We start from the raw sequence: 9,939 nt of genomic DNA, 5'->3' as shown, positions 1-9,939 counted from the left end.
TCATTGAATCCCCCTTATTGATTGGGATAAACTCCGGCTGAGCATTTTGGACCAAGTGTTTGAATATCTGATACTGCTCATCTACTAATCTGTATCTTAGCTTGTTTACCCAGATCACCTTAGCCAACTCCTCCCTCATACCATTATAATTGCCCTAAGTTGAAGACACTGGTTGTAGGCCTATGGCGTTCATCCTCAAACTGTATCTGGACTTCTATCTTATTGTGGTCTGGATTGAATAGATCCGGGTTCTAACTAGCTTGTATCTGATATTCCAGTTTGTTCCGCGCGCTCTTTTCACTTCTGTTTGAATTTGAATCTAAAATGTCGGTTCGAGCCGGCAGGAGGAGGAGCTGGATGGTGAAAGACATTTCACTGCTCTGTCTGTCTCTCAGTCTCCTCCCCGCCCCGCCTCTCTCTCTCTCTCTCTTTCTCAGTCAGGTCGGGGCGAGCTGTATAATAAAGGAAGCTGCAGCAGCTCCTCTCTCATTCAGCAGCGATTTGACTGAAGAAGAATCATGTCTGGCAGAGGAAAAGGAGGCAAAGGACTGGGGAAAGGCGGAGCAAAGCGGCACCGCAAAGTGCTTCGTGATAACATCCAGGGCATCACCAAGCCAGCCATCCGCCGCCTGGCTCGCCGTGGCGGGGTCAAGCGGATCTCGGGCTTGATCTACGAGGAGACCCGCGGGGTGCTGAAGGTTTTCCTGGAGAATGTGATCAGGGATGCGGTCACCTACACCGAGCACGCCAAGCGCAAGACGGTCACCGCCATGGATGTGGTGTACGCTCTGAAACGCCAGGGCCGCACTCTCTATGGATTCGGCGGCTGAACAAATTCACCCAATTCTCGCAAAACCCAAAGGCTCTTTTCAGAGCCGCCCACATCCTCACATTGAGAGCCCTGACCATGATACAGTGGGATGTCCATTGTAATGGACACAGCTTTCAGATCATGATGGTTTAGTTTTGATATAAGCGATAATCGCACATTTCATGGTCTAAATTTGTACGGGTGTGGCAATGAGACAAACTGGGCGCGCCTAATAACCTGCATTATATTCAGAACAAAGAAAGTTCCAGGCCCTTCGGCCCTCCAAGCCTGCATCGACTATGCTGCCTGACTGAACTAAAACTCCCTACCCCTCGGGGGACCATATCCCTCTATTCTCATCCTATTCATGTATTTGTCAAGACCCCCCCTCATCGACACGCAAACTAGTTTCTCACTTGTGTGACCCGCCCTTTCGTATATACAGTGAAGGTTCTGAATCATTGTAAATAAATCGCTTCAGGCTGCTGGATGATCCCTGTTTGAAGCTTAAATTCGAGACTATTCCCTGCAGCGTCTCTGAAAATTCAGAAAGCTGCAAAGGAAATCTCACAAAAACACAATTGTGTGGATGGACACTCTTTCACAGAGAAAGTGGGTGGCTCTGAAAAGAGCCTTTGGGTTGCTAGATTTCAGAGTGGTCGCTTCACTTGGTCTTCGGTGCCGCAGAGGTTTTCTTGGGCAGCAGCACGGCCTGGATATTAGGCAGCACCCCGCCCTGAGCGATGGTCACTCCTCCCAGCAGCTTGTTGAGCTCCTCGTCGTTGCGCACGGCCAGCTGGAGGTGTCTGGGGATGATGCGGCTCTTCTTGTTGTCCCGGGCCGCGTTGCCGGCCAGCTCCAGGATTTCAGCCGTCAGATACTCCAGCACAGCCGCCAGGTAGACCGGGGCTCCGGCACCCACACGCTCCGCATAGTTGCCCTTTCTCAGGAGCCTGTGAACACGGCCCACCGGGAACTGCAGTCCAGCCCGAGAAGAGCGCGACTTGGGCTTAGTCCGAGCTTTCCCACTGGTCTTTCCTCTTCCAGACATCGTCACAATCTCACAAAGACTTTGACAGAGAATGAGAAAAGCCGCCCAGATTCACTTCTCTTATAGCTTGGGGAGGGATGGCGGTGCACACATTGCTGATTGGTTATGGGGAAAACCGAATGACACCTTCTCTACAATGACCAATCAGATATCTGTTTAAAGCACCAATCGGGAAAGGCCACGGTGCTGAGGGCGGAAAGTAAGGGCGCCAAATTCTCAGATTTCAACCGATTCTTTATTTCAAATTTTAAATGAGCGCCAAAATACACAGAAAAATTCCAGCAGCAATTGTAAAAAATATGTTGATAGATAATCCAGATTTCAGTTCAAGATTAGATACACTCCATTTCTCTACCTAACCCAAAGTTTCCCTTTATCGGGCAGTTTGATTTCACGTGTGGGATTTCTCACTAACTGCCCAGAAGTCGAAAATTAATTCAAGTAACATTCTGCGGGAAGTCAGAATTAAAATCAGAAAATGCTAGAAAAATCCAACAGCTCTGGCAGCGTCGATGGAGGTTAATGTTTGGGATCTTTACAGGGGTCATTCCAATCCGGATCCTTAATTCTGTCTCCACAGATGAACAGATATCCACTCCATCTGACGAAGGAGCTGTGCTCCGAAAGCTTATGGTATTTGCTACCAAATAAACCTGTTGGACTTTAACCTGGTGTTGTGAGACTTCTTACTCCACAGATGCTGCCAGACTTGCTGAGTTTATCCAGCGTTCTGAGTTTTCATTCACGCCCAAAATAAAGGCGCCAAACTGGCAGAATCTAAACTTTTAAAGTAAACTGCCGACATATTTGTAAATTAAGGAACAAGTTACAAGTGGAATTAGCTCGAAGTTTTATAATGTCGTCCTACCTCTTTCTATTGGTTTACGTTTTATCACAAATTCCAAATTAATTTTTACAATCCGCAGTCTAATCAACATTAACCGGACAGTTGTTTAAAACACTCTGGTCAGGCGACAGAATGTCTCATTCACCGCCTCCTGCAAATAGACTAAAAATTGTATCCATTTTGTAACAGGCTACAAATTCAGTGTCAAAAGCGGAGTTTTCACTTTGCGCTCTCTCCAAAGCCGGATATCAAGGTCACCGAGCAGCCACTAAATGAAGGGACTTTACAAAACTGCAAAGATCGAGCGGATTCATTCTGCATCACTCACAATACTGTTAGAAACAAACAAAGACTCAGTTTCAAAGTGTTTTTCTTACAATAAAACAGACAAGTAATTACTAAATGTGGGTTTAGCTACTTCACAGAAGTTGTGGGTGGCTCTTAAAAGAGCCGTTTGGTTGGTTTGGGTGTTTTTTCAGTGCATTGGACAGTTTTACTTGGAGCTGGCAGTTGTTTAAAACACTCTGGTCAGGCGGCAGAATGTCTCTCACCGCCTCCTGCAAATGGGCTAATATTGTATTCATTTTGTAACAGGCTACAAATTCACTGTCAAAAGCGGAGTTTTCACTTTGTTGCCAGTGGGATTGAAGTTTCGACACCAAAAGGATTGATGTTGAATAAACTGATCGACTATTGAGAGCATTCTCTAACACATAGAAACGGACGTATTTGCGATCTATTCGCTCTCTGCCTAAAGCCAGCACAATAGCTCAGCCAGGGTCACCGAGCAGCCACTAAATGAAAGGATTTATTCGCGCTCTCTCCAAACCCGGATATCAAAGGCGGATGTCAGAGCGCAGTCAGGGTCACTGAGCAGTAAATGAAAGGATTTTACAAACAAAACATGAAGATCCAGCGGACTCATTCTGCATCACTCACAATATTCTGTTTGAAACACATCAGAAAATAAAGTTCAAAGTGCATTATTATTTACAATAAAACATCAAATAATTTAAGGTGAGAGGGGAGAGATACAATGTCCAGAGGGGCAATTTTTTCCACACAGAGGGTGGCGAGTGTCTGGAACAAGCTGCCAGAGGTAGTAGAGACGGGTAAAATTTTATCTTTTAAAAAGCATTGAGTTACATGGGTACGATGGGTAGAGGGATATGGGTCAAATGCGGGCAATTGGGATTAGTTTAGGGGTTTAAAAAAAAGGCGGCATGGACAAATTGGGCCGAAGGGCCTGTGTCTATGCTGCAAACCTGACTAATTACTAAAAGTGGGTTTAGCTACTTCACAGAAGTTGTGGGTGGCTCTTAAAAGAGCCGTTGTTTATTTTTTTCGGTGTATTATGTAGTTTTACTTGGAGCTGGTGTATTTGGTCACCGCCTTTGTCCCCTCCGACACGGCGTGCTTCGCCAGTTCCCCGGGCAGAAGCAGGCGCACGGCGGTCTGGATCTCCCGGGAGCTGATGGTGCTGCGCTTGTTGTAATGGGCCAGGCGTGAAGCCTCACCCGCGATGCGCTCGAAGATGTCGTTAACGAACGAGTTCATGATGCTCATGGCCTTGGAGGAGATGCCGGTGTCGGGGTGAACCTGCTTCATCACTTTGTAGATGTAGATGCCGTAACTCTCCCTCCTGGACCTCCTCTTCTTCTTGCCACTCTTGGTTGTCGGTTTCTTCAGGGCTTTCTTGCCGCCCTTCTTGGAAATTTGCTGCTGCTTCTTATCCTCACCCATTCTCGCCTTCAATTTCAGAAAAGCAATAACTGGAGCGGGCCCCAGAACTCAGTATTTATCGACTCAGACGCGGCCCAATGCAAATGAAGGATTGGGGAGGACAATTTTCCCCATTGGCTGATTCACAATGATGTCAAATCGCAATGTTCTATCTGTCACTGATTGGTTACTTTCGATAGCCAATCAGATTCACTGCTCGTCACAGCCACAATGTCAGAATGACAGAGGTTTGGCAGTGCAGTGGGCCATTCGACCCATCCTGTCTATACTGTCTCCGGATTTGCAACTCACCCAGTCCCCGTTCTCCTGCCTTCCCTTAGGAACATTGCACAATCTTTCTCTTCACAGAACAGCTTATTCCAAATGTGAACTCTTTCTTTGAACCAGCCTCCATAATACTCTCAAGCGGGGCATTGCAGTCTGTAACCATCCCCTGCATCAAAAGATTTTTCTTTCACATTGACAAGCAGTCATTTCGGTTCCGTGTTCCCACCTGCCTGATTATGTCATGCGGGGTGTAATTTCTCCAAATGAACTCAGCCCATGCCCCTCAGGGGTTTGAGAGCCTCTATCTAATCTCCTCTCCGCCGTCACTTCTTGTAAGGAAGTTTTGACTTCTTCAATTTTGTGCTTGATTTAAGTTCACAGAATTGCTTTTTAAAAAAAATTCCATTCTTAAAGTTACAAAGCCAATACTCAGTGTGGACAGGACGAAATCATATCCCTTCCTTGTGTGATAATAGTTCGCTACCAATATATTTTATGTTTAAGAGGGACTGCTTTATCATTCAGTGTTTTGCTACGAAAGGAATACAGCAGATGCTGGAAAGCAGGATAAGTACACCTTTTCATCATGTAAATCCTTATTTAGCTGGAGACTGAATGAGCTTGTTTATCAACGAAGAGGACCTTGTGGTGTTTTTTGATTAATGTAATGGAAAGGTGGGCTTAGTCTGCAGGGTCATTTAGTCATGTGATACGAGAAAAGGGAGGAGCTAGGTTTGCAGTGAGAAAAACAGCTGTCTGAGTTCAGCTGCTGGAAAGGCCTGATAAAGTTAACAGCCTCGAAGCAACTCTCTCTGGAACCTCCAAAGCTGTGAACAAAGGTTAAGCAAGTTTGCCTGGACGTGTAAACTATATTAAGCGGATTTTAAATCTACAGGAGAAATATTGCTTAATTGGAAACCAAAAGAGAAAATGCTGGAAAATCCCAGCAGGTCTGGCAACATCTGGAAGGAGAGAAAAGTGCTGACATTACGAGTCCAGATGACCTTTTTCAAAGTTTCAATTTCAGATTGCAGCATCCACAGTAATTTGCTTTTATTGCTCAATTGGAACTGAGTTACAGGTTAAGGATTGTTTCATTCAAAGATTTGTCAATGATTAAGAGTCAAACTGTTTCATTTTGTTCAAGTTATACTCAAACGACATCATGGATAAAGCTTGTTTTGTCTGTGGAATTACTCCTGGAGCAAAAGCATCCTTTCCTCAAATTGATGCCAGAATAGAATAATTGTTTGGGTCTCATCTGGCTTTATAATATACCTGGGGTTTCTGCTCTGATTGGCTAACATTTGCTTCAAAACCAAATTCAAATTGAATTGGATCCAATCCATGTTTCCCAGAGGAGAGACAAACAAGATCCAAGCTGACAAGATAACTCATTGCACCCCATCTTTGGTTTGATCAGACACTTGATCTCAGGCAAAAGGACACATCTGTTATGGTGCAACAGGAGGCCATTTGGCCCATCATGACTACACTGGCTTTCAATATGAGCAAGTCACCTGGATTCCTCCCACCCCCAACATTCTCCCCTGACCATGTACGTTCTTCCATTTTGGATATCAGTCTGAGTCACTTTCAAATGATTTGATTGAACCTGTCTCCAACATACTCAGACCATGCATTGCAAGCCCTAACAACTCGCTGCCAAAGAAAGCTTCTCCTCATACAACCTTTGCTTGTTTTACTATTTACATTCAATCTGTACCCTCTCATTCTCAATCCTTTCAGGAGTGGGAGCTGTTCATCCCTCTCCATGTTGCTCAGATTCCTCAATATTTTTAAGACATCCGTCAAATCTCTTCTCAACCTTCTCTTCTGTAAGGAAAACAACTTCTCCAATCTATCTTCATAATGAAGTTCCTCACCCCTGGACCCTTTCTGCAGGATCTTTCTGCACTCTGTCTCTGATGCCTTCATCTTCTTCCTGAAATGTGGATCCCAGAAATGGACACAGCGGAGGCTGAACTGGTGATCCTACAAATTGACCATAAGCTCTGTGCTGCTGTACGCAACGCCTCTATTAATAAAGCCCAGGAAATGTTATTAACCTCTCCCTGAACACTGTGCCACAATATCTTCACCAGAATCTCATTTTCCTCAATGAATGCTCCTCTCAGCCATCATTTCTCATGGGAAGACAGTTCCAACTTCTCCAATTTCTTGATATAACTGTTGATCCTCACCCCTGGAACCAGTCTTGTGAATCCTTCCCGCAATCACTCCAATGTCGTCACATCCTTTCGAATGTAGGGTGCACTGAACTGGACCCTACATTCCTGCTGAGGCATAACAAGTGACTTGTGCAAATTGAACAAAGCTCCATTGTTCTTGTACTCTATGCCCCTATTAACAAAGCCCGAGATGCAGTATGCTTTATTCTCTCTTTCAACCTGCCCTGCCACCTTCAATGACTTACAGATACATCCATGGAGGTCCCTTTGCATCTGCACCCACGTTTGCATTGCATCCTGTATTTTATACTTTTCCTCCAAGTCCTTCCTACCAAAATGAAAGACTTAACATGCTTTTGCTTTGAACTTCATCTGTCAACTGTCTTCCCATTCTTCCAACGTGCCTACATCCTCGCAGTAATACACTAATCCCCTCACAGTTCACTTAGCTTACAATTTTCCTATCATCTGAAGTTTAGTGTCACAAGTAGGCTTACATTAACACTGCAATGAAGTTACTGTGAAAGTCCCCTTGTCGTCACACTCCGGTGCCTGTTCTGGTACACTGAGGGAGAAGTTAGCATGGCTAATGCACCTAACCACCATGTCTTTCAGACTGTGGGAGGAATCTGGAGCACCCGGAAGAAAACCATGCAGACACAGGGAGAACGTGCAGACTCCGCACAGACAGTCACCCAAGCCGAGAATTGAACACAGGTTCCTGGCACTGTGAGGCAGCAGTGCGAACCACTATGCCACCGTGTCGCTACATCTTGAAGTTGTGCCCTGTACACCCAGTGTTGGTCATTATTTCTACACATTATATATATTTCAAACAAACAATAACAAGGGTCCCATAGAAACATAGAAAATAGAAGCAGGAGCAGGCCTGTTGGCTCTTCGAGCCCACTCTGCCATTCATTATGATCATCAAATTCAATCTTGTGAACCCACCTTCTCCCCCATATCCCTTGATCTATTTAGCCCCAAGAGCTATATCTCTATCTTCTTAAAACCATACAATGTCTTGGCCTCAACTACTGCCTATGGTAGTGCATTCCACACCTTCGCCACTGTTCGGGTGAGGAAATTTCTCCTCTACTCAGTTCTAAAAGGCTTCCCCCTTAACCGTCCACTGTGATCACTAATTCTGGACACCTGCACCATTGGGTACATTCTCTCTGAATCTACCCTGTCTAATTCTGTGAAAATGTTATAAGCTTCTATGAGATCCCCTCTCACCCTTCTGAACTCTAGTGATATAATCCTAACTAACTTAATCACTCCTCATATGACAGACCTGCTATCACAGGAATCAGCCTGCTCAACCTGCGCTGCAGTCCCACTGCAGCAAAGAGCTTCCTCCGTCAGATAAGGACATCAAAACTGCACACAACATTTCAGGTATGGCCTCACCAACCTATACAATTGCAGTAAAACATCCCTATTCCTACACTCAAATCCTCTGACAATAAAAATAAATGTACAGAACAGGAACAGCTCCTACGGCACTCCAAGTCTGTGCCAATCATGATACTCTAATGAAGCTTAAAATAAACCTGCTGGACTTTAACCTGGTGTTGTGAGACTTCTTACTGTGACCACCTCAGTCCAACACCGGCATCTCCACACCATAGAAGATCATGGACAGTTGGTACATGGAAATCACACCACATGCAAGTTCAACTCCAATTCAAAGACCACTATGACTTGAAATTCTATCACCATTCCTTCATTGTCATTGGAGTAAAATATTCACTCTTCCCACCTATCTCGAACATGACTGTACCTTTCGCAGACAGCATGGTGCAAGGAGGTGGTTCTAAGATGACTAGTGCAGGACAAATTGCTCACCTTTCTCTGTTCAAAGAACAAATATAATCAGTCTGGTAAGTGATCGGTTTGTGAAATACATTTGATCTGCATCTGTTCATCACTGGTTCATAAGTCATTCTATACATGTGGTTGTGGGATGAATTTTCATCATTCTTTGAGTTCGTTTGTGAGGTTTTGTCTCCTTCAATATCGGCTACTTTCTTTTCTGTCATTTTCTGGTATGTGTACATGAGTACAATTCAATATTAGATTGTCGCTGGGATGACTGCAACTAAAGGATTCACGCTGTATGTTCTAGCTCATTGAGATGCACATGCATGAGATGTGTTCTGTATCTGTCACACTCATTTATGTTTTTGTGATTGTATGATTTATCTCTATCTGTCAGTTTGGTACTTTGTGCACATATAGGATTCACTCTGCAGCACTCAGTCTCCAATTACAATGAATGAGAGATCAAGTTTTTTTCAGTCTCTTATCCTATGTGAATGTTGTTATCAATCTGTACCTTTCTGTAATTGTGATCTTCAGTCCTTGGGACACTGTTAGCGTGACTCTCTATTTTTATCACTTCAACTTAAGGGTGTGAGTGTCATCTATTGCAGCTGTGTTGTTATGGCCTTAATTCTGCAAATGTTAGGCCCTCCATTGGAATGGGAGTGTGGTTTATATTCACTATCTTGTCCTGTACACCAGTATGGCCTATTTTCTCTTCCTGCCATTCTCTGTTAATAAATCTGAAAGCTAGTTTACTTCTGTACCTGTCAGTCCGTGTGCTGTATGTGAAAGGTCTGTACATTATGTATAGTTTTCTCTATGATACAGTGTCTGAGATTGAGATGAGTTAAGTACCTGTTAGCCCATGGAATCAAATACAATGTTGTGATCTATTATGCGTTGAAGTCTCCAACATTACAGGTGAATGTTACATTGTGAAACTTTCAGTGCCTGGAGGTGAGTGTGAGTTTAGTTCTACATTAGTTCCACATTCATCAGTCATTACCCAGGTGCATGTGTGCCTGATTCATATATGTCTCTGCTACTGTATATAAATATTATTTACATTCTGGATCTCTCAGACATGGTACTGTGTATGAAAGCAGGAATAATCCTACACGGTTACTTTGTATTTCTCTATTGTGTCCATTACAGATTCATTTGGCTTCAATATTTCCTGTGTAAATGAGAGCCT

The 9,939-nt window shown here is 44.1% G+C and overlaps 3 protein-coding genes across 3 annotated transcripts; 1 reads left to right on the top strand and 2 right to left on the bottom strand.

Moving 5' to 3' along the window:
- The first annotated feature begins 518 nt into the window (after window positions 1-518).
- LOC144494051 (histone H4) lies at window positions 519-830 on the top strand. The gene has a single exon (XM_078213629.1). The coding sequence runs from the start codon at window positions 519-521 to the stop codon at window positions 828-830; it is 312 nt and encodes a 103-aa protein (XP_078069755.1).
- Window positions 831-1,413: 583 nt separating this feature from the next.
- On the bottom strand, window positions 1,414-1,862 carry LOC144494203 (histone H2A-like). The gene has a single exon (XM_078213805.1). It carries the CDS (start codon window positions 1,860-1,862, stop codon window positions 1,476-1,478), a length of 387 nt encoding a protein of 128 aa, XP_078069931.1. The 3' UTR covers window positions 1,414-1,475.
- A 2,209-nt stretch (window positions 1,863-4,071) lies between these two features.
- LOC144494202 (late histone H2B.2.1-like) lies at window positions 4,072-4,461 on the bottom strand. Its single transcript, XM_078213804.1, has one exon. It carries the CDS (start codon window positions 4,450-4,452, stop codon window positions 4,072-4,074), a length of 381 nt encoding a protein of 126 aa, XP_078069930.1. The 5' UTR covers window positions 4,453-4,461.
- Between the last annotated feature and the right edge of the window lie 5,478 nt (window positions 4,462-9,939).

This window comes from Mustelus asterias, chromosome 5 (assembly GCF_964213995.1).
Source record: "Mustelus asterias chromosome 5, sMusAst1.hap1.1, whole genome shotgun sequence".
NCBI lineage: Eukaryota > Metazoa > Chordata > Chondrichthyes > Carcharhiniformes > Triakidae > Mustelus > Mustelus asterias.
Note: the sequence above shows the minus strand (reverse complement) of the source record. Positions and strands in the feature narration are given on the sequence as shown.